Genomic DNA, 24,913 nt, shown 5'->3' on the forward strand with positions numbered 1-24,913 from the left:
CTAACTGAAGTGTTTTTTAGAGGGCAACAGCTCTCTCCCTGTCCGCTCTCTCTCTCTCTCTCTCTCTCTCTCTCTCTCTCTTTCCCACTTATCTCTCCCTCCGCTCTCCACCTCTCATCTTTCTCTCTTTCCGTCTCTCTCTTCTCTCTCTCCCCCCTCTCTCTCTTTCTCCATCTCTCTCTCCCTCTATCCCCAGCTGGGAGTCTGTGCTCAGTGATTAGCATACTGCCAGTTCACTACTTCCAAAGGATGGATTACATCTCTGCATTAAGATGACTGATAATGTAGCTCTATATCCTCCTCTCTGAAGAGGGTGGTTAACTTAAGCACTCAATTCTTTTTTTACCCTCATTGTTCCAACGGGCAAATTAAATTAGGATGAGCTGAAATTGACTTTCGTCTCAGAGAGAGAGAGAGAGACAGAGGGAGGGAGGTGGAGAGCGAGAGAGACAGAGGGAGGGAGGTGGAGAGCAAGAGAGACAGAGGGAGGGAGGTGGAGAGTGAGAGAGAGGGAGGGAGGTGGAGAGTGAGAGAGAGACAGAGGGAGGTGGAGTGCAAGAGAGACAGAGGGAGGTGGAGAGCGAGAGAGAGACAAAGGGAGATGGAGAGCGAGAGAGAGACAGAGGGAGGTGGAGAGAGAGAGACAGAGGGAGGTGGAGAGCGAGAGAGACAGAGGGAGGTGGAGATTGAGAGAGAGACAGAGGGAGGTGGAGAGAGACAGAGACAGAGGGAGGGAGGTGGAGAGCGAGAGAGACAGAGGGAGGTGGAGAGCGAGAGAGAGACATAGGGAGGTGGAGAGAGAGAGATAGGGAGGTGGAGAGAGAGAGAGACAGGGAGGTGGAGAGCGAGAGAGACAGAGGGAGGTGGAGAGACAGAGAGAGACAGAGGGAGGTGGAGAGCGAGAGAGAGACAGAGGGAGGTGGAGAGCGAGAGAGACAGGGAGGTGGAGAGAGACAGAGGGAGGTGGAGAGAGAGGGATGTGGAGAGAGAGAGAGAGAGAGAGATAGGGAGGTGGAGAGAGAGGGAGAGATAGAGGGGTGTGGAGAGAGAGGGATGTGGAGAGAGAGGGAGAGATAGAGGGATGTGGAGAGAGGGAGAGATAGAGGGATGTGGACAGAGACAGAGGGAGGTGGAAAGAGACAGAGACAGAAGGAGGTGGAGAGAGAGAGAGAGAGAGAGAGAGGGAGGTGGAGAGAGCGAGAGAGACAGAGACAGAAGGAGGTGGAGAGAGCGAGAGAGAGAGAGAGAGAGGGAGGTGGAGAGAGAGACAGAGAGAAGTGGAGAGAGGGAGAGACAGAGAGAAGTGGAGAGAGGGAGAGACAGAGAGAAGTGGAGAGAGGGAGAGACAGAGAGAAGTGGAGAGAGGGAGAGACAGAGGGAGGTGAAGAGATAGAGAGCGGGCGTGACGGAATCATAGAGGGGTGAGGAGTTTGAGCGGTAGCATCACACTCCCGAAACGCCGCCCCGCCCTTGTGATGTCACACGTTAGTCTGGGATTGTGTTTGTGCTAAGTCGTTCATGGATGTCCTTTTCTCAGCCATGTTCTATAGCAGCTTGAATTACGTGGTGTAGGCTGGGCTGTGCAATTTTCCCCTGGTTGAACATTCCCTGTGTGTCAGGGCAGTGGGGCCGTGTTGTGAATTGATTTGTACTGAGTTTCCATTGAGTTACACCTGTAGATAAAGGAGGGTGTAATGAAGGCTGACCTACGGAGGTGTTGCTGGCTGATGGTCAGATCTCTAAGAGCCTGTCAATGTGTCTCCCTCTCTCCATCCAGAGTGCTCACAGAACTGGTATCCAAGATGAGAGACATGCAGATGGACAAGACAGAGCTGGGTTGCCTTCGGGCTATCGTCCTCTTCAACCCAGGTATCACACACTCCTAACACCCCTTTAATCCAGAACCTTCTATTTAGATTATAATAATACAATAAAGGGCTCTGTTCCTGCTACTCTGACCTCACAAACAATGACTGCCTGTGATACCGGTGAATTTGCATACATGTGAAGCCTTCACACACACACACACACACACACCACCACCCCACAAGACCCTTGTTCCTGCCGTGGTTTCTCCCAACTACGAAAGTGCCCACAGTGCCCTCCACTAAAGCCCTCTGCTAGCCCTCTGCTCTATGGTACAGGCCAGGGTTATCTTCATTACCATGCTGAGTGCCCGTGCCAGCCCTGCCCCGCTGGCACCAGACGCGCTCCCTGTCTTTAATGAGTCTGTGCCATGGCCCCGGAGACAAAGAGCAGTGTGGGAGCGTGCCACTGGCCCACAGGGGCTCCGGCGGGCCTCATTCTCCCAGGACAGACTGCTCCTCTGTCCTCCAGAGTCACTCTGCTACAGACCTGGCTCTGGAACAGATCACAGTCTACTTTGCCCTAATTAGGAGCAGCTCACGGAGATGGCCTAACAGAGGCAATGCTGGGATTCAGAGAGGCTGAGTCCTTTCCCACACTGAGATGAGAGTATTGCTGTATTTAGGCCTTTTCACTTGCTGGTAACCAATCAGACCCAGAAAAGTGTTGCAAAAAATGTTGAATCAGAAGTGTAGCGTACAGTTGAAGTTAACATACACTTAGGTTGGAGACATTAAAACTCATTTTTCAACCACTCCACACATTTCTTGTTAACAAACTATAGTTTTGGCAAGTCAGTTAGGACATCTACTTTGTGCATGACACAAGTCATTTTTCCAACTATTGTTTACAGACAGATTATTTCACTTATGATTCACTGTATCACAATTCCAGTGGGTCAGAGGTTTACATACACTAAATTGGCTGTGCCTTTAAACAGCTTGGAAAATTCCAGAAAATTATGTCATGGCTTTAGAAGCTTCTGATAGGCTAATTTACATAATTCAATTCAATTCAATTGGGGGTGTACCTGTGGATGTATTTCAAGGTCTACCTATAAACTCAGTGCCTCTTTGCTTGACATCATGGGAAAATCAAAAGAAATCAGCCAAGACCTCATAAAAACAACTGTAGACTTCCACAAGTCTGGTTCATCATTGGGAGCAATTTCCAAATGTCTGAAGATACCACGTTCATCTGTACAAACAATAGTACGCAAGTATAAACACCATGGGACCACGCAGCCGTTATAACGCTGAAGAAGGAGACTCGTTCTGTCTCCTAGAGCTGAATGCACTTTGGTGTGAAAAGTGCAAATCAATCCCAGAACAACAGCAAAGGACCTTGTGATCATGTTGGAAGAAACAGGTACAAAAGTATCTATATCCACAGTAAAACGAGTCCTATATCAACATAACCCGAAAGGCCGCTCAGCAAGGAAGAAGCCACTGCTCCAGAACCGCCATAAAAAGCCAAACTTTGGTTTGCAACTGCACATGGGGACAAAGATTGTACTTTTTGGAGAAATGTCATCTGGTCTGATGAAACAAAAATAGAACTGTTTGGCCATAATGACCATCGTTGTGTTTGGAGGAAAAATGGGGAGGCTTGCAAGCCGAAGAACACCATCCCAACCGTGAAGCACGGGGGTGGCAGCATCATGTTGTGGGGGTGCTTTGCTGCAGGAGGGACTGGTGCACTTCACAAAATAGATGGCATTTTGAGGCAGGAAAATTATGTGAATATATTGAAGCAACATCTCAAGACATCAATCAGGAAGTTAAAGCTTTGCCGCAAATGGGTCTTCCAAATGGACAATGACCCCAAGCATACTTCCAAAGTTGTTGCAAAATGGCTTAAGGACAACAAAGTCAAGGTATTGGAGTGGCCATCACAAAGCCCTGACCTCAATCCTATAGACATTTTGTGGGCAGAACTGAAAAAGCATGTGCAAGCAAGGAGGCCTACAAACCTGACTCAGTTACACCAGCTCTGTCAGGAGGAATGAGCCAAAATTCACCCAACTTATTGTGGGAAGCTTGTGGAAGGCTACCCGAAACGTTTGACCCAAGTTAAACAATTGAAAGGTAATGCTACCAAATACTAATTGAGTGTATGTAAACTTCTGACCCACTGAGAATGTGATGAAAGAAATTAAAGCTGAAATCATTCTCTCTGCTATTATTCTGACATTTCTTAAAATAAAGTGATGATCCTAACTGACCTAAAACAGGGACTTTTTACTAGGACTAAATGTCAGGGATTGTGGAAAAACTGAGTTTAAATGTATTTGGCTAAGGTGTATGTAAACTTCCGACTTCAACTGTTCATGTGTTGCCTCATCCAGCCTGTGTTTTGGGGAGAATTACCATGCATGTACAGTGCCTTCAGAAAGTATTCACACCCCTTGACTTTTTACACATTTTTTGTGTTACAGTCTGAATTTAAAATGCATTAAATTGAAGTCTTGTGTTACTAATCTACACCCAATACTCTATCATGTCAAAGTGGTGTTTTGTTTTTAGAATCTTTTACAAATTAATTAAATATGAAAAGCTGAAATGTCGATAAGTATTCAACCCCTTTGTTACGGCAAGCCTAAATACTTTAAAGAGTAAAAATGTGCTTAACAAATCACATGGACTCATTCTCTGTGCAGTAATAGTGGTTCACATTATTTTTTTATGATTACCCCATCGCTGTACCCCACACATACAATTATCTGTAAGTTCCCTCAGTCAAGTAGTGAATTTTAAGCACAGATTCAACCACAAAGACCAGCGAGGTTTTCCAATGGTTTGCAAAGAAGTTCACAGATTGTGTATTTAAAAAAAGCAGACACTGAATATCCCTTTAAGCATGGTGAATTTACTATTTAAACTTTGGATGGTGCATCAATACACCCAGTCACTACAAAGATGCTAACTCAGTTGCAGGGGAGGAAGGAAACCACACAGGGATTTCACCATGAGGCCAAGGTGACTTTAAAAGATAATTTAATGGTTGTGATATCAGAAAACTGAGGCTAGATCAACAGAATTGTATTTACACCACAATACTAACATAAATGACAGAGTGAAAAGAAGGAAGCGTGTATAGAATACAAATATTCCAAAACATGCATCCTGTTTGCAAAAAAACACTAAAGTAAGCACTGCAATAAATGTGCCAGACATTAACTTTTTGTCCTCAATACAAAGCATTATGTTTGAAGCAAATCCAACACAACACATCACTGAGTACCGCTCTTCATATTTTCAAGCATGGTGGTGGCTCCATCATGTTATGGGTATGCTTGTCATTGCCAAGGACTAGGGAGTTTTTTGAATAAAAATAAACTGAATAGCGCTAAGCACAGTTAAAATCCTAGACGAAAACTTGGTTCAGTCTGCTTTCCAACAGACACTGGGTTACAAATTCACCTTTCAGCAAGACAATAACCTAAAATACAGGCCAAATATACACTGGAGTTGCTTACCAAGACGACATTGAATGTTCCTGAGTGGCCTAGTTGCAGTTTTGACTCAGGATCGGTGGGTCCCCCACGGAACGGTTGAGCTAACGTAGGCTAATGCGATTAGCATGAGGTTGTAAGTAGCAACACTTATCTCCCTCACTAGCTTTAAGCACCAGCTGTCAGAGTAGCTCACAGATCACTGCACCTGTACATAGCCCATCTATAAATAGCTCAAACAACTACCTCTTCCCCTACTGTTTTATTTATTTTGCTCCTTTGCACCCCAGTATTTCTACTTTGTACACTCATCTACAGTCAAATCTACCATTCCAGTGTTTTAATTGCTATATTGTATTTACTTTGCCACCATGGCCTATTTATTGCCTTTACCTCCCTTATCTCACCTCATTTGCTCACATTTTATATAGACTTATCTTTCTACTGTATTATTGACTGTATGTTTGTTTTACTCCATGTGTAACTCTGTGTTGTTATATGTTTCGAACTGCTTTGCTTTATCTTGGCCAGGTCGCAGTTGTAAATGAGAGCTTGTTCTCAACTTGCCTACCTGGTTAAATAAAGGTGAAATAAAAAAATCTAATAAAAATATCCGTGCTTCAGGTCCTGAGCTACAGGCAGTTAGATTTATGTCATAAAAAAAAAAGGGCAGATCCTTAAGAGATTTTAAGATGCACTCCAGGATCTTAAGCACAACAATGTTGTAACATATATTACGAATTGGATTTGCAACATATCATACAAATATATATATTTTTAAGATGACGTAGTACACAATTTAATGACGTAGTACACAATTTAATGACGTAGTACACAACAAAAACAGAGACCACTTTTGGCTCATTGAGCATCACTTTCAAAACTACTGGCTAAAATTATCCAAAAGTTTGAGAGTGCATCTTTAAATCAGCTTAAAGATCTATGGCAAGACTTGAAAATGTGTGTTGAGCATTGATCAGCAAAAAACTTGAGAGAGCTTGAAGAATTGAAAAAAATATATTGTACTATCAAGGTGTGCGAAACTCTCAGATACTCCCAGCTGTAATGTCTGTCAAAGAGGATTCTAACATATATTGACAGGGGTGTGAATACTTATCTAATCAAGATATATGTTTTATTTTTCATATTTTATTTGATCAAATGTTAGAATTTGACATTACAGAGTATTTTTTGTAGATCGTTGACCAAAAAATGACAATTAAATCCATTTTAATCCCACTTTGTAACACAGCATAATGTGGGAAAAGTTAAGGGTGTGAATGCTTTCTGAAGGCACCGTATAGGAGACCCAGACCCGTATAGGAGACCCAGACCCGTATAAGAGACCCAGACCAGTAGGGCAGCTCACATGTCATTTGTCTTAAAGCCTTCTGATGACAGCATACAGGTGTTAGCCTTCAGGGGCAGCCAGGCTGTACATACATTCATACCTGGTATCCTGTGACTGTTGTGCCTAGTTGTCTGATGCAGTGCGTGTCTGTGTGTGTCTCTACTCAGACTCTAAAGGCCTGTCTAACCCAGGTGAGGTGGAGGCTTTGAGAGAGAAGGTCTACGCCTCTCTGGAGGCCTACTGCAAACAGAAATACCCAGATCAGCCTGGCAGGTACGAATACACATACCTCCCTCTCTTTCTTTATATCTCTCTTTTCTCGCTCTTCCTCCACTCGTCTGTCAGTGTGTTTGGCAGAAAGTGCTTTATGTTTATATTGTACATGTACGATTATGTAATGGGCAACCCTGTCAAAACTTACTGTACATCAACATTTGAGACAACATCTTGTCTAAATCCATGTCTTATTTTCTGTCACGCTAATCACTGCTTTGTGTCTTTGATTGGGTTAGGTTTGCCAAGCTGTTGCTACGGTTACCAGCCCTGCGCTCCATTGGTCTGAAGTGTCTGGAGCACCTGTTCTTTTTCAAGCTCATCGGGGACACGCCCATCGACACCTTCCTCATGGAGATGCTAGAGGCGCCCCACCAAATGACATAACTGCAGGCGGTGCGTCACCCGTGTTCCCCCCCCGCCCCCTCCACCCCTAACCCGCTGGACAGCGAGAGTGGTCCTGCAAACCGTTCCCCCTTGAGAGACTGATGTGTCTCCTCCCTTTCTACCCTCTTTGATGTGTTTCAAAAAACAAGTTCAATGTATATGGGTCTGTTTTATATATTGTACAAATATATAAATATAAATATATATATAACTCATGAGAGACAACGATGGACTGGAGATGAAACGGACCGAGGAGAAAATAAGTGTTTGAAGCCATTGTTTTGTAAGGTGAAACAACAGCAGAGTAGACCAGGTGTAACATGTAGCTGCCTGCAGGTGTATCTTTAACTGTTCCATCATTGGATGCACAGCAGCGTAGTAATTGGGACAATCGTGTTTTGGACTTGTTGAAGAGAGGCGGGGCTGCATGAGCTGTCCCTGGTTCTGATTGGAGCCGTCTCACTTTTAGAACTAACTTAATGTTCTGTGTGCAGAGGGGAGGAGCCAGGCCCGGTCTTGTCTTGTCCGATACAGTCCGGACTGGTCCGGTTGGGTCTGTTTTGAGGTGTATTGTAGAAAAGGACTCAGAGGTGAGAACATGTAGATGAACGGTGCTCCACTCAGGTCTCTGAACCCAAACTCAGCCGTTTCTCCACATCTCCTTATTCTATTAGCACTGTTTGAACATGAGAGGAGAGACGCTACATCGGTCCAGTGTTCAGAGGCTCATATAGCTTCAGAGACTGATTGGAGTGAAAGCCTGCAGTGTGGCCTCTTAGGACCAGAGCTGGATGACCTCCATGTGGCATGACTGTCTGCACAGAGAAGCTTCTCTCTGGAACTACTCATTCTGGTGTACTGGACTGACGTTAGGCACAGTGTGTATCTGGAGTCTCCCTGACATAGGCCCTATACTACATGTCATTACTGTGTGATCTGGAAGGTTGCCACCGGAAGGAAAGCAAACAGATATATGTTCTCGTACTACAATTATTTGTCCTGTTTCCTGTCTGAGTTAAGGTGACCACAAAATGAAGAAGAAATAGACAGATGATTTGACTGAATTGTACTGTAAGGAAATAGTGTCCGCTGATCTGAACTAAGTGCTTTTTAAAGTGATGCCATGTCTTTGTCATGTCTCCCTCCACCTCTGAGACCTTTTGTTCCACTCTTCTGTGAATTTCAACACACCATGATTGACCTTCACACAGCAACCAAGCCTGCTGTTCCTCACAGTGTAACCTAGCTTTAGAAGGTCTTTGACCTGTACTGGACATTACAACCACACACACAGTGTTGATGGTATATGTTTAATTATTAATTTGCAAAACTATTTGAAATTACCTCTGTTTTCACCCCCCGCTCTGCTTCAATACAGTCATGTTTATGGCTAGATGTACTCTTATTGCTTGGCACTTAACCTCAGTATTGTGGAGCTCATGCTGCTCCATTGCAAGCTCACCTCTGGGGCAGCCAGATCAGGCTCAGGCCCAGGCCATCCATCCACTCTGACTGGAGGATGTGGGCCTGGTGAAGAGACAGAGACTGTTGACTACTCTGCTGCCCAGCCTCCCCTCACCCTCAGAGGGATCCATAGCCTGCACTTCTGTGGGCAACACAGTTTCATTTAAGTCAAATTCAAATGTTAAATATGTAACGTTATGTATAAATCTGCTATATGCCCATATTGCGCTTTTTTTCTTTCTATGTTACAGCTGCTGCATAACTATGCATCTAGTGTTTCTTTTCTCCAAAGATTGTCCATGGAGTGGTTTCGTTGTTATTATAAAGGGGTGGTTAAACCCTGTCCTGGAGGACAGCAGACTGCTTTGGATTTCAATCAACTTTATCAGAGATCCAGGAGCGAGTTTGGCAGTCCACATTATGATAGCAGACTAGGGAGAGCCACAGAGAAATAGAATAGAACATTTGCTTTGCGATAGAGTTTGACCAGCGAGAATAGAGAATTTGGTGACTATGGGAGAGCTGTGACTTCCCCCTAGTGAAAGAGATGCAGCACTGCAACATTACTTGAATTTTGTACAAGTATTTAACCAGAAATGGCACTTTTTCATGACATTATCAATGTTCATTTTTGTCTTTGGTCAGTCAAAACCTCAACGTGTTTGCTCGCAGAAAGATTGAATGAATAACAATAACCTCAGCAGGATTGATTGACACGTCCTTAGTTCAAATCTAGCTTGTGTATTTTAGTGCGGTGATTGTATTTTCATTAGGTCATATTTTAAACTATTTAGGAGAAGAAGATTTGTGTTTAGGCCAATTCTGTCTAAACAATATTTTTAATCGAGGCTAATTGTAATTGTCAAAAAACAAATGAATTGGCTCATTGTTCAAATGATACCAATTTAAGCACTAGTAAAAGTAATTATCTGGAACATGAGTAGGTCAAATCAAACATTTCAGAAAAATAACCACATGCTTTTTAGATGTACACCTGCTCACTTGTGTCTGATGTCTCTTATTCTCTGCTTGATCAGGTTAATGTGATTCAAGACCCCAGGTGTATACTGTACGTTAAAGCCATACGCAGATGTGCAAGCTCGCTCACTCCTGCAGGGATTGGACAGAGAAGGGTCCTCTGGACGGATACAGAAATGATTACTTAGATAGAATGAATAGCTACAGAAAATGCTTTATATACCATAAAGCTATATTTTGTCTATATGTGTACATATTTATAAATATCTCTAAATCCGTTCTGTGTTTCCAGTTAATTTAGAGCAACAGGGAGACAAGTAGTTCAGTTAAAACTATCTGAGCCAGGCCTGATTCCAGTGTTATACTCAATAGTTTCTTGGTGTTTGTCAAAAAATGTCATGTACTTTTTTACATTGACCTCGATTCTCTAAAAGCAAAAGTCTTCAATCAACCAGCATAATACAAGGACCGCAAAGCCCTAACCCTCACCAGCTAACAGCTGTTCTATATGGGACCTGAAAACAGCAACAACAAAAAACGGGTTATTACACACAAAAGACATGAAGCCCTCCAAAATCTATTTATTGCTTAGCAACTTGTATGTTCAACGTTATCAGGAAACGCTGAGCTCATGACACAATCACAGATTTCTTTGTCGAATTCAGCAAAATGTCAAGAAAGAAAAAAAACTTCTTGACATGTATTTTTGTACAAAGGTAATTTTATCCCTTGCTTATGTACTCTGTACCTGCCATGTTCCTCCTGTGGGATGTTGTATACATTGTTTGTGTAAATGTTGATTTAAAATGGGGAAGGAAAAAGTGAGAAGAGGGGTTGCAGTGACACCCTGGTAACTGTCGCCTATACTTTGCCTTTTCGGGCCTATCGATACAAGATGAGATTGTCCTCTCATTACATTTTTGTCTATTTTTAACGAGTTGGAAAACGTCATCTGTTCTTTGTGGGTTGTTCTCCGATATTCTATCTTTCATGGAAAGACAAAAAGATTATTAAAAAAATCTCAAAATAAATGTTGTTGATGCTCCTTTTATCTTTGCGCTGTTATGTGTTGTCCTCTCCCCTAATAAAATTAAATTTAAAGAGGACTGCCTGAAAACTGCCTGTGAGACATCGATTCGAGTCAGAAACAGTTATTGAAAATTGACTAGTTTAAATAGGATAATTGGTCATAAAGTGTCTCATCGAAGTTTGGAACAACCATGAAGGTTGGGTTTTGATTATGTCCATTTTCCTACTAACATGGGTTGAACAGCTGCGGAGATTGTTCTATCGAATAGCTTAAATTGAGACAGACCTGCCCAGCAGCTCCGACTTTGTTCACATAAGACAACACGTTGCGCATTTTTTACGTTGCGATGTAAAACTGCTCAACTTAAAACATCCTTCGCAAAATAGTCAACATTCCGCGTCTGTCTCAAGGGGGTAAAACATCATTAACCAAACGCGGAATCGGCTAGGAAACACCTCCAAGAATGAAATCTCGTTTTCAAATGATCAACAGAACACATGCCAACTGGCATGTTCAGTGGCTAACGTCGTCACGCAGTTAAAACTACTTTGTTTAGAAAGTGCCACTGATCACATTTAACATCTTAAAAAATGCTCTTTATTAATTCACAAGGTATAGCTGTCAAATGCAAATTCACAAAATCCAGATTGACTAAATGCAGACACAGAATTTCATGCAGTCCTTGATACCACTGCAGTGCAATGAACATCCAGAAGGGAGAGCAGGAAAACAAGTCCATGTTGTGTATTGAACTACTAGCCATCAAGACAGTTAAACAAGAACGATACAGAAAGACAGCCAAAAAATATTGCTCGTCTTAACACAATTGTTGATGTAGCAATATGTACAGAATGTGGAGCACAAAAGTACTTGCATTTGGTCACTGTGCTTTGAAATCTAAACCAGGCTGTGTTAACGTAATGACAGCCAGACACCGAGTCAGGACCAACATAAGAACAGTGCAAGGCAATGGACTGGATGCATCTCTAAAATAATCATCCAAATGAAAAACAGCCTCTGAGTTCATTTCTTTCCTCACAATTGACATTACTTTGAATATAAGGATTGAGTGGAGACCAGTAAAATGCACTGACAGTACAGGCAAGAGCCCCTTCAATGTAGGCTCTTGTCGATATACTCCTCAAACCCACCGTTTACACCTGTGAATTCTAGAGGGATCAGTTGAGCACCAACAATGTATTATACAGAATCAGAATACACCTAGTAAAATGTAGGAGTTCAGAACAAGGCAGCGCTCGCTGTGTCCGAGCATAGTGTCAATACCAAACTAGAGAAACTGTTAGTTGAGTGACTTGTAGAGAAGTGGTTGAGAAACTGCTGGCAAAACTAAACTCCTTGTTGAAATAGATTGTATGTCTAATTAAACTCGACACGCTATGGAAATTCCCCTGCGAGGGCCAGTAAACTCGCCCATTTGTCAAAAAATGTATTTAACCCCTTCAATGCATTCTGAGCTTTGAATATTGTTTTATGATAAATACAACAAAACAAAAATTAACCTCAAGCTCCCCCCTGTATGAAGCTTTGTTTCAACTCCTCTTCATACGGACTGTCTAATTACAAGTATTGGAAATATGACAGTTACCACTTATCCATTAGCCTGGTCACAGATCTGTTGGTGCTATCATGTCACCAACATGTTTGGCATGACACAAACAGATCTGTGACCAGGCTACTAATCTACTGCATTTCAATGAGACTTACAGTTGTTAAAAGTGAAAATGTCAGACACCAAACAGTGAAGCAGCCTGTTAGTCTGCAGAAAAAACACCATACATGGTGAATAGGAGAACTTACTTGAGGCCAATCCAATCTGGCAAAAACAAAGCGTGTATCAATACTAAGACACCTACACATAGAGAGTAAAGCATAAGATACCATGTGACCATTTTGCTCATGAATGACAAAGGGTGATTCTCATATTCCAATTGATGAAACACAAACATCCAGCTCACAGTAAGAGTAAGGCAGAGATAGTAGAGCATGTAAGGGCACAAGCAAGACCAAGCAGAGGGTTGTGGTGGTTGAGTTGGGGTTTGCTCAGGTTCTGGGTGAAGGGTAGGTGTGTGGTTGTGGTGGTTGAGTTGGGGTTTGCTCAGGTTCTGGGTGAAGGGTAGGTGTGCGGTTGTGGTGGTTGAGTTGGGGTTTGCTCTGGTTCTGGGTGAAGGGTAGGTGTGTGGTTGTGGTGGTTGAGTTGGGGTTTGTCTGGTTCTGGGTAAAGGGTAGGTGTGTGGTTGTGGTGGTTGAGTTGGGGTTTGTCTGGTTCTGGGTGAAGGGTAGGTGTGTGGTTGTGGTGGTTGAGTTGGGGTTTGCTCTGGTTCTGGGTGAAGGGTAGGTGTGTGGTTGTGGTGGTTGAGTTGGGGTTTGTCTGGTTCTGGGTGAAGGGTAGGTGTGTGGTTGTGGTGGTTGAGTTGGGCTTTGTCTGGTTCTGGGTGAAGGATAGGTGTGTGGTTGTGGTGGTTGAGTTGGGGTTTGCTCTGGTTCTGGGTGAAGGGTAGGTGTGTGGTTGTGGTGGTTGAGTTGGGGTTTGTCTGGTTCTGGGTGAAGGGTAGGTGTGTGGTTGTGGTGGTTGAGTTGGGGTTTGCTCTGGTTCTGGGTGAAGGGTAGGTGTGTGGTTGTGGTGGTTGAGTTGGGGTTTGCTCAGGTTCTGGGTGAAGGGTAGGTGTGTGGTTGTGGTGGTTGAGTTGGGGTTTGTCTGGTTCTGGGTGAAGGGTAGGTGTGTGGTTGTGGTGGTTGAGTTGGGGTTTGTCTGGTTCTGGGTGAAGGGTAGGTGTGTGGTTGTGGTGATGTTCTGGACTTGCGTTCCTTTTCTTCTTCTAGTTGAGGCTCAGTCCTCAAGGCATTCGGGTCCAGCTAAAAACAGTCAAATGACAAGTACAATAAAATGAGAATACAATAAGCACGCACGGGGGCTTAGCAGTCGCTCCTCCACAGTTTGATGGTTTTGTCGTTTTCTAGCGCCGCAGATGCAATGATGTTCTCTGTGGGGTGGCAGGCAGTAGAAATCACCACATCTAGGACAGAGATGGCGGGAGGGAGAAGAGAAAAGCAGAGAATGAAACAGACATTTTGTGAGCATTTTTCACCTCAAAGTAGTAATCAGTTTCATCAAGCTCTGACTACTCTACCTGTATGACCCTGTAGTTTCTGTACGATCTCCTTGGTCTGCAGGTTCCAGATGTACACCATGTTGTCCTCCGAGCCAGAGACAATCCACTGAGAGATGCAGAGCATAAGAGAATGATACTTCATAAGAAGCTATTGGGAAAAGCATACAAGTCATCATCTCGTAAATCCACCTTTTATTTGTTGTCTTATTATTATTTTTTTAATTATATTTTATTTTTAAAAAAATACCTTTCCACCGGTGACAGAGAAATTTGCAAATATGCAGTACTTTTCGTTTTTGTGGCCGGTGTATGTTTTCAAGCACTGGAATGAGAGGAGAACACTTACTGAAGAGAACTGAAACATTTGAATCAAGAGCATTCCACAACACCATGGTTGGAACATGAAGACATATCTTACCTTTCCTTTGCTGTAGTCCCAAAGCTTCAGGGTGCTAAAATAAATAATAATAATCCCCATTAGAAGACAGCATCCCAACAGAAACGATGGTGAATCATTAATTAGCATTTATGAGTGATGAAGAAGTCTTTTTTTTGTAGATTTGCTTGAGCGTTCCTTCCCAAATGAAACGCTTTGGTCTAGTGGTACTAGACAGTCCAATAGGGCCCTCTACTGGTGCAGTAGCACGTGACAAAGATGCCGTGGTACTGTGCACATGTCATATCCTACTGAGTTTAATGGAAAGTGACAGTTCTCTACTGATAATCTAACACTCACTTGTCCAATGTGGCAGCCAGAATGTATTTGCCGTTTGGGGAGAACTTCACAAATGACACCGGGGGGTTGTCATCATCTGCAAAAGACCGAAGAATTCACTCACAGAAAAATACTAGACAATTTTATATTTCCCATAAATTTATAGAAAAAAATGAAATGTATGAAAACATAAGCAAATATTAGAATATTCACACAGAATATGCACATTTTACCAGCAACGGCATCTTGTGAATAAAAAGCTGTGCGTAATGACGTAGGCCACACAAAAAGCATGTTGTCATATAACTTTTCATTAACAGAATTTAAAAAACAGACATTCTATGCGTTTCCATCCAATTTATAACTCCATTGATGGTTTTGGCACAACAAAGAATTCTGTGATGAACAGCAAAAGTGCCCACTATGGTCTTAGCATGCGCTCTAGTGCAGCGGATACATGATGAGATTAGAAATAAGAGCAGGATCATTTTTATTTGTCAATTGACAGCCAATAATCAATCATCATGTCACCAGCATAAACATGAACACCCTGGATATCTGTTGAGGAAAGCAGCATCTAACTCATCACCTTCCACTTTCACCACCCTGTGAAGTTCATCAGAACTTGTTTGATCTGTAGCCTAATAGACTGTGCATGCTTTTTAAGTCCAGGTAGTGGGACGACACAACATACGATCGCGTGACTACAAATTTACGTCGATATGATGGTTATTCCACAATAAATAGTTAACACTGCAATTTGTCACATGATCTAATAACAGACAAGAAAATGATTCACCCGTCTAGCGTATTTTATTTTGTCCAAATTTAGGAAATGTACCAACAATTTGATAGTTTCCATCAGGCCTGTTGAGACATTTTTATCTGATATGCAAACAAATAAAAATGGTTGGATTGAAACCTGGTTACAGATGCTGCCATTCTGGCTGGTGAAGCTTACCAATTAGTGTTTTCAGACATTGTCCCGATGCTGTGTCCCAGATTCGGCTATGGACAGAGAAGATATTAACGTCAATACATTTCTCAAATGATATCCAAACACTCCCCATATTTATGTTAAATTGGCCATCATTAAAACGCAGATGTTCTTTTAGGTCATTAAGTTACACTTACAGGCAAAGTACATTCAACAAAATATATATATTTTTTTAATCCCTCACCAGAGGCCATCGTAGCTGCTAGACACAATCAATGAGCCATCTCTGTTGAAATGGACCTACACAGCAACATAGAGCAGATTAGAGATGTACAGTGCCTTCGGAAAGTATTCAGACCCCTTTTTCCACATTTTGTTGTTACAGCCTTCTTCTAAAATTGATTAAATAAACACATTTCCTCAGCAAGCTACACACAATACCCCATAATGACAAGGTGAAGAAAGTTTTTTTTATAAAAAAAAAAAACAGAGAAACCTTATTTACATAAGTATTCAGACCCTTTGCGATGAGACTTGAAATTGAGCTCAGGTGCATCCTGTTTCCTTTGATCATCCTTGACCTGTTTCCACAACTTTACTGGAGTCCACCTGTGTTAAATTCAATTGATTGGACATGATTTTGAAAAGGCACACACCTGTCTATATAAGGTCCAATAGTTGAAAGTTCATGTCAGAGCAAAAACCAAGCCATGAGGTCGAAGGAATTTTCCGTAGTGCTCCGAGACAGGATTGTGTCGAGGCACAGATCTGGGGAAGGGTACAAAAACATTTCTGCAGCATTGAAGGTCCCCAAGAACACAGTGGCTGCCATCATTCTTAAATGGAAGAAGTTTGGAACCACTAAGACTCTTCTTAGAGCTGGCTGCCTGGCCAAACTAAGCAATTGGGTGACAAGGGCCTTGGTCAGGGAGGTGACCAAGCACCCGATGGTCACTCAAAGAGCTCTAGAGTTCCTCTGTGGAGATGGGAGATGTACAGTGCCAGAAGGACAACCATCTCTGCAGCACTCCACCAATCAGGCCCCTATGGAAGAGTGGCCAGACAGAAGCCACTCCTCAGTACAAGGCACCTGACAGCCCACTTGGATTTTGCCAAAAGGCACCTAAAGACTCTGACCATTAGAAACAAGATTCTCTGGTCTGATCAAACCAAGATTGAACTCTTTGGCCTAAAAGCCAAGCGTCACATCTGGGGGTAACCTGGCACCATCCGTACTGTGAAGCATAGTGGTGGCAGCATCATGCTGTGGGGATGTTTTTCAGCAGCAGGGACTAGGAGACTAGTCAGGATCGAGGGAAAAATGAACGGAGCAAAGTAGAGAGATCCTTGATGAAAACATGCTCCAAAGCGCTCAGGACATCAGACTGGGGTGAAGGTTCACCTTCTAACAGGACAACAACCATAAGCACACAGCCAAGACAATGCAGGAGTGGCTTCGGGACAAATCTCTGAATGTCCTTGAGTAGCTCAGCCAGAGCCCGGACTTGAACCCGATCAAACATCTCTGTGCAGCAATGCTCCCCATTCAACCTGACTTATATGAGAGGATCTGCAGAGAAGAATGTGAGAAACTCCCCAAATACAGGTGTACCCAAAAAGACTTAAGGCTACAACCGCTACCAAAGGTGTTTCAAAAAAGTAAAGGGTCTGAATACTTCTGTAAATTCCTGTTTTTTTATTTATACATTTGCAAAAATTAATAAAACCTGTTTTTGCACTGTCATTATGGGGTATTGTGTGTAGATTGATGAGGGGTAAAAAAAACGTAATCCGTTTTAGAATAAGGCTGTAATGTAAAAAATGTGGAAAAAGTCAAGGGGTCTGAATACTTTCTGAATGCACACTGACCAGATGGTGTGATAATCAACTATAAGCTCATAAGCAGAAAAATCTATTATCTGAAGTACATTGTTTTTAGGTTCATTGAAGGTGCATGTGCATAGTCTCTTACTGCAGAGACTGGGTCAGAGTGGGCCGGCAGGGTCTTCAAGCATTTGCCGGTTTTAACATCCCATATCCGCACACTCTCGTCAAACTAGAAGAGAACTAATGTTAGCACACACAGCAACAAATATTCATCACTCCTTGGTAGAAATCAGGGTTGGCAATAACCTTTTCTATGTAAAAAATATTACAATAGCAATGCTGCATTAGTAGGTAGGACTCACTGATCCAGACACGATGAGATTGGACTGGGGATTAAAGTTGCAGCAGAAGACATAGTTGCTGTGGCCTTTCAATGTCTTCAAACATTTCCCCTGCAATAGGGAATGAGTGTGTTTAAATTAAACATGTTCACAGTATGAGCTCATTATGGTCGATCCAACATCCACGGCATGGAGGGTCTCGAAGTAGCGATTATGATGCAACTGCAGAGAAAACAGTTGAAGGTAGTTTAAGGAGACATCGCTGAATAGCATTAGTGCAATGCCTGGAAGTCTACCAGAACAGCAGACTTCCTACCAGTCATTGCGCTACAGCTAGTTAGCATTGGCTTGGGAAACTACCTCTTAACTTCCATCATACTGGACGCAGAGACATAAGAATTGTATTCATGAGTTCATCTGACTCTTGGTAAGTAGAAAAGTAGCCAAAATCTCACATTATCCTTTTAATACCATGACAACGTGGGCGGGGGGAAAAAATCCCTACCCAGTGGGCTTGACATGATAAAGACGTCTTTTATTAGTTGAAATCGGGTCGAGATGTCTTATAACCAAATCACAACCAGATTAAGATGGTTTTTTCATGAAGTCATTTAGACATAAAAAAACATCTTATTTTGATTGATATCTGTGTGAAATCCATCAACTGGGAACTAATGAATTCATTTAAATTGACTGATTTCCAAATATGAACTGTAGCGCTGTAAAATCGTTGCGTTTATATAAACATGTCCATAGTGTTTGTAGGCCATGCCCCCATTGCATATAAGACACTAGAACAATTATTCAAATTGTAGTGAATGTTATTTTTCAGCAGGGCTTACATGATTCAGCTTTGCACACTTGGCAAACAGCTGACAGAGCGCACCAAAGCGGGCCTCGTGGCGTACTGTACTGGGCTCGGGCCTCGTGGCGTACTGTACTGGGCTCGGGCCTATTCTGTTTGAGACCCGGGGGACTTGGCGTGGACTCGGACTCAGGGGGGCTTCATATGGGCTGAGCTCTTCCCAAGTCCGACAGAATAATATTACTCTGGGCTCCAGCTAATGGTAGTCGGTCAGAGTCCACTTCAGTTTATCTGGACAGATTAACGTTTTAAGGAGTAGGGCCATTTTAGGTTATTATTCAGCAGGTGATGAAATATCAATAAAAAAACTAAAACAATGAAGTGATATATTTAACCTCCAAGTCATCGAATTTGTGACAGTCTCTGCAGTCCTATAGCTATAGAGATGGTCCCTGATTTAGATTTTTTTTCTGGACGCTATAAAATGCTTTTACTACAGGCTATGGTAGTGTTTTTCAAAGTTGCAGTCCACCCAATTGAAATGTGCACATTCACTTCCACATTTTTTTCTAGGCAACCAGCATAAGATAAACATGCACAATAATACAGGATACCCATTATAACATTTCACTGCCTTTAAAATACAGTACAACTGCAGTACAATTAAATAATGGTTTAATTAATGATATAGCTTGCTGTGTTGGCTTCTAATAGTAATCTTTGTTAGCAAATTGCACTGTTTATTGTACTGCACATTTTCAGAATGCTGTTTTGATGTTCTATTATGACAAAATACAGAATTTAACAAACAAGTAGGCCAGCCTTATTTCAGTATCCTACTACAATCCACCAGGATTTACAAAACCCTGCTTTTTAAATGGCATTCATTTCCATCAATAATTACCCCCGAAATTATTGCACCTGAATTAGCGGCGGTTTGTTGGGGAAAATATTTGCTATTTTAGCTGGCAAACGTTACCCCCTGGCTAATCCTCCATGGACATTGTAAATGTACAGTTTTAACTGCTGGAGCCATTGGTTGTAGCTAGCTAACTTAGCTAACGTTTTGACCTTTTGATATCTGTCAAATATACCTGAGAGTCATGTCTAGTTTCTCCCTTGCTCATTCCCCGTCGCTCAGCCAAACTCAAACGTTCCACGTTGCAGAAGAGATTTGCCAATTACACCCATTTCTAACAATGTGTTGTGGGAATGATATAACTTTAGAAAAAAATATTTATTGCCTCTTTACGCACTTCACATTTTTAAATTTGACTTTAAGACTGCCAAGCTGTCCTCAATATGTGGAACCTCTGTCCGAGACAATGTCCTCAGGATTATGGAGCCTCTGTCCGAGACAATGTCCTCAGGATTATGGAACCTCTGTCCGAGACAATGTCCTCAGGATTATGGAACCTCTGTCCGAGACAATGTCCTCAGGATTATGGAACCTCTGTCCGAGACAATGTCCTCAGGATTATGGAGCCTCTGTCCGAGACAATGTCCTCAGGATTATGGAACCTCTGTCCGAGACAATGTCCTCAGGATTATGGAACCTCTGTCCGAGACAATGTCCTCAGGATTATGGAACCTCTGTCCGAGACAATGTCCTCAGGATTATGGAACCTCTGTCTGAGACAATGTCCTCAGGATTATGGAACCTCTGTCCGAGACAATGTCCTCAGGATTATGGAACCTCTGTCCGAGACAATGTCCTCAGGATTATGGAGCCTCTGTCCGAGACAATGTCCTCAGGATTATGGAGCGGTGTGTTTATATAAACGTGTTAGGATTAAAGCAAAACCTTACCATTAAGGATTAGCTAAAACGTTTCATTATCCAACTGCTATTTCATTTTGTTATCCTCTTAAAATATTTCAGATTGATGGCCAATGAATTAAATGTCCCACTTCAATATGAAGGGTCAGAGGAACAAATATGCCTTTGCCACCACATGTGTGTGCTCAATTGTAGTTGGTAAGTAAATGTGAAAAGTTGAAACATTTGACAAACAATGAGACATTTTTAGTAGACTATGACTGTTAAAGATATTATACTGCGCATTACTGTTCTGTCCTGCATGCCGACATTATGCCAATCATTCATACATTTTCTTCTCTTATTATGCTTACAGTAAGTGTCATGAAAAGCCATACAACTCAGGAGGTCGATCTACCGTTGGCCCCCCGGAAAGTCCTAAAATATGCCCCTGACCTCCGTGGTGGAGGACGCAAAGTATGTACATGAGCTAGTTGCTCTATTTTGAAGCTATAAGTGCCACAAACTTCTTCAACGGCCGAGTCCACAGTGTCTTTATGAATGTCCTTTTCTAGTTCTTTTAAAATCTATAATTGATGAAGTTGTAATGATTCTCTTCAACTGCAGATCTGACCCATCACACCAATTTTCAAGAGGGCTACTACGCTCCAAATCGCAATCTATGCTAAAAGGTCCTTGATGAGGATCTACACCATCACACCACTCTCAGTAATCATTCAGAAATTAAAACAATGGGCTTTTATATACACCCCGTCCCAGTCTTTCTATGCATGTAATGTCTGTGGGTGAATTATGAAACAATTACTGTATGCAGATGTGCAAAAACATTGATGTAGATCTTTTCTTGATCTACTTTAAAATGTAAGAATATGTTGCAGATTTAAATTTTAATTGGTGACTACGGGAAACACAGAAATGTAATGAACAAGGTTTTCAACATCCAACTATATCCTCTGCAATACTTTTTACAGTACGTAATAAACTGTAGTCAGGTTGTTACTACTAACATTATGACCAACTGGTCGTATGGGGGTCAGAAAAATACGTAATATTCTGGTAAGCAAAAATAAATTAAAAAGAAGCCAGTTTCGATCAGAATAAGATATCATACTGATGTTTTTTCAACCTGATTTTGCCCACTGGGTCTTCACTAGATGCAGATAACTAATGTTAAGGCTACCCTGAGGTGCTACAGTTTCCATGGTGACTTAAAGTTCACCTTGTTCCCCACCAAAATAGAAATGGACTGAATTGTTGGTAACATGTTGTTCAAGCCTTGCCACACTGTAAAGGGAAAGTGCTCAGATTAAAGCCAGTAAAATCTCAAGGGATGAGAGCTGATTCGTTACAGTAGATGCTTCTGCATCCCACTCGGCAAGAGGAAGCAGGAAGTCCTTTATCCCTGCAGTCAGGGATTTGTTTTAGTAAACATTTTATAGAAAATACATTAATATATTTCTGAACGATGCATTGTGCTGCTATGTTGACAATATGACCCGGTGGCACAGATTAGTTTGATTTGAGCAGAGCGCTCCACATTCACCTGTTTTAGCCGGTCACGTGCCCAGTGGACCCCAGTTCAGTCTAAACATATTCCCTCATTACTCTAATGAATAAAACTTGATTCATTGTTGTACGCTGCTTTTTTCTTTTCCATTGTCTGCACTTTATCCCACTCCTTCCAGTGCAATTTGTGTACAGATGTATATTTGGTGATGTGTATTTAGGGCTGGGCGGTATACCGTATTTTACTATACACACACACACACCGGTATCGATGAATGGACCGGTTTGGGTTTTTACTTTACCTTCTTTAACAGTATTTAAATGTTAAATGTGCAACTGCCTTGTGTAATGTCAATTTTTTTCAAGCTTACGCACTACTGGTTTACTCTTCGCTCCCCTTCTGTTTTTTTATTTTGAAAAGAAATATGCAAAAATGTCAAAAAAATTTTTTTTTCAATTAATCAATTTTAGAATAAGGCTGTAAGGTAAACGTGGAAAAGGGAAGGGGTCTGAATACTTTCCGACACACACACACACACACACACCACCAGTCAAATGTTTGGACACGCCTACTCATTCAAGGGTTTTTCCTTATTTTTACTACACTGTAGAATAATAGTTAAGACATCAAAACTATGAAATAACACATATGGAAACATAGTAACCAAAAAAAGTCATAAACAATTCTAAATACATTTTAAATTCTTCTAAGTAGCCACCCTTTGCCTTGACAACAGCTTTGCACACTTTTGGCATTCTCTCAACCAGCTTCACCTGGAATGCTTTTCCAAGTCTTGGAGATCCCACATATGCTGAGCACTTGTTGGCTGCTTTTCCTTCCCTCTGCGGGCTAACTCATCCCAAACCATCACAATTGGGTTGAGGTCGGGTGATTGTTGAGGCCAGGTCATCCGATGCCGCACATCACTCTCCTTGGTGAAATAGCCTTTACACAGCCTGGAGGTGTGTTGTGCCATTGTCCTGTGGAAAAACTAAATATAGTCCCACTAAGCGCAAACCAGATGGGATTGCGTATTGCTGCAGAATAGTGTGGTAGTCATGCGGGTTAAGTGTGCCTTGAATTCTAAATAAATCACTGCCAGGGTCACCAGCAAAGCATCCCCACACCATCACACCTCCTCCTCCATGCTTCTCGGTGGGAACCACACATGCAGAGATCATCCGTTCACCTACTTTGCGTCTCACAAAAGACACGCGGTCGGAACCAACAATCTCAAATTTCGACTCGGACTAAAAAGGACAGACGTCCACCGGTCTAAAGTCCATTGCTCGTGTTTATTGGCCCAAGGAAGTCTCTTCTTCTTATTGGTGTCCTTTAGTAGTGGTTTCTTTGCAACAATTCACCCATGAAGGTCTGATTCATGCAGTCTCCACTGAACAGTTCATGTTGAGATGTGTCTTACTTGAACTCTGAAGCATTTATTTGGGTTGTAATTTCTGAGGCTGGTAACTAATGAAAGTATCCTCTGCAGCAGATGTAACTCTGGGTCATCCTTTCCTGTGGCAGTCCTCATGAGAGCCAGGTTCATCATAGCGCCTGGTGTTTTTTTGCAACTGCACTTGCAGAAACTTTCAAAGTTCTTAACATTTTCCAGATTGACTTACCTTCATGTCTTAAAGTAATGACTGTCGTTTCTCTTTGCTCATTTGAGCTGTTCTTGCCATAATATGGACTTGGTCTTTTACACCAACTCTACCTTGCCACAACACAACTGATTGGCTCAAACGCATTAACTTCTTGGTGACAGGGGGCAGTATTTTCATTTCCGGATGAAATGCATGCCCAAATTCAACTGCCTGCTACTCATCCCCAGAAGATAAGATATGCATATTATTAGTATATTTGGATAGAAAACTCTAAAGTTTCCAAAACTGTTAAAACAGTGTCTGAGTATAACAGAACTGATTTGGCTGGCGAAAACCTGATAAATCCATTCAGGAAGTAGTTTTTGTAGTTTTCTATTCAATGCCATTACAGTATCCATTGAATCAGGACTCAAATCAAATTGCAGTTCCTATGCCTTCCACTAGATGTCAACAGTCTTTAGAAATTGTTTCAGGCTTGTATTCTGATAAATGAGGGAGTAAGACCAGTCTGAATGAGTGGACCCTGACATGTCACAGAGCTTTTTCCATGCGCAATCCCGAGAGAGTGCCTTTCTTATTTACCTTTTATATTGACGATGTTATTGTCCGGTTGAAATATTATAGATCATTTAGGCTAAAAACAACCTGAGGATTGAATATAAACATCGTTTGACATGTTTCTAAGAACCCTATGGATACAACTTCGATTTTTTTGTCTGCCTGTTTTGACTGCGTTTGAGCCTGTAGATTACTGAAGAAAATGCAAAATAAATGGATGTTTTTGGATATAGAGAGACTATCAAACAAAAGGAACATTTGAGTAAATGAATGTCTTGAGTGCACCCATATGAAGATCATCAAAGGTAAGGGATTCATTGTATCTCTATTTCAGACTTGTGTAACTCTTCTACTTGGGTGGTTACTGTTTGTAATGATTTGTCTGCTGGGCTATGTTCTCAAATAATCGTAAAGTATGCTTTCGCCGTAAAGCATTTTTAAAATCTGACAGTGGTTGGATTCACAAGAAGTGAATCTTTAAACCTATGTAAAATATGTTTTGTTTTCTGAATTTTTATAATGAGTATTTCTGTATTTGAATTTGGCGCTCTGCAATCTCACTGGATGTTGGCCAGGTGGGACGCTAGCGTCCCATGTACCCAGGAAAGAAATTCCACAAATTAACTTTTTACAAGGCACACCTGTTCATTTGAAAGGCATTCCAGGTGACTACCTCATGAAGCTGGTTGAGAGAATGCCAAGAGTGTACAAAGCTTTCATCAAGGCAACGGGTGGCTACTATTTAAGAATCTTAAATATAATATATTTTAATTTGTTAACTTTTTTGGTTACTAATTGATTCCATGCGTCATTTCATACTTTTGATGTCTTCACTATTATTCTACAATGTAGAAAATAGTAAAAAAGCAAAGAAATTCCAGGGGTTGAGGTGGTGTCCAAACC

General features: G+C 41.8%; 2 protein-coding genes across 6 annotated transcripts in view; one reads left to right on the forward strand and one right to left on the reverse strand.

Annotated features, from left to right (window-relative positions):
* Positions 1-10,804, forward strand: part of LOC139408672 (retinoic acid receptor RXR-alpha-A) — a 158,492-nt gene extending 147,688 nt beyond the window's left edge. For all 4 annotated transcript variants that reach the window (XM_071152856.1, XM_071152858.1, XM_071152859.1 and 1 more), the window contains exons 9-11: positions 1,778-1,869; positions 6,839-6,944; positions 7,184-10,804. In XM_071152856.1, the coding sequence (XP_071008957.1) occupies positions 1,778-1,869; positions 6,839-6,944; positions 7,184-7,331 (346 nt within the window). In that variant the 3' untranslated portion in view covers positions 7,332-10,804. The remainder of the gene's footprint in view (positions 1-1,777; positions 1,870-6,838; positions 6,945-7,183) is intronic.
* A 573-nt stretch (positions 10,805-11,377) lies between these two features.
* The window catches only part of LOC139408680 (WD repeat-containing protein 5), a 31,681-nt gene continuing 18,145 nt past the window's right edge, over positions 11,378-24,913 (reverse strand). The window contains exons 6-15 of one of the 2 annotated variants that reach the window (XR_011634313.1): positions 17,776-17,865; positions 17,559-17,642; positions 15,831-15,886; positions 15,611-15,657; positions 14,671-14,746; positions 14,353-14,386; positions 14,182-14,256; positions 13,953-14,040; positions 13,595-13,838; positions 12,684-12,886 (exon numbers count right to left, since the gene is read on the reverse strand). Coding sequence is in view for 1 of the 2 variants with exons in the window: in XM_071152867.1 (XP_071008968.1) it covers positions 13,738-13,838; positions 13,953-14,040; positions 14,182-14,256; positions 14,353-14,386; positions 14,671-14,746; positions 15,611-15,657; positions 15,831-15,886; positions 17,559-17,642; positions 17,776-17,865 (651 nt within the window). In the remaining variant the exon portion in view is untranslated. Of the gene's footprint in view, positions 13,839-13,952; positions 14,041-14,181; positions 14,257-14,352; positions 14,387-14,670; positions 14,747-15,610; positions 15,658-15,830; positions 15,887-17,558; positions 17,643-17,775; positions 17,866-24,913 lie in introns of both variants that reach the window. The other variant, XM_071152867.1, reaches the window with a different exon arrangement.

This window comes from Oncorhynchus clarkii, chromosome 5 (genome assembly GCF_045791955.1).
Source record: "Oncorhynchus clarkii lewisi isolate Uvic-CL-2024 chromosome 5, UVic_Ocla_1.0, whole genome shotgun sequence".
NCBI lineage: Eukaryota > Metazoa > Chordata > Actinopteri > Salmoniformes > Salmonidae > Oncorhynchus > Oncorhynchus clarkii.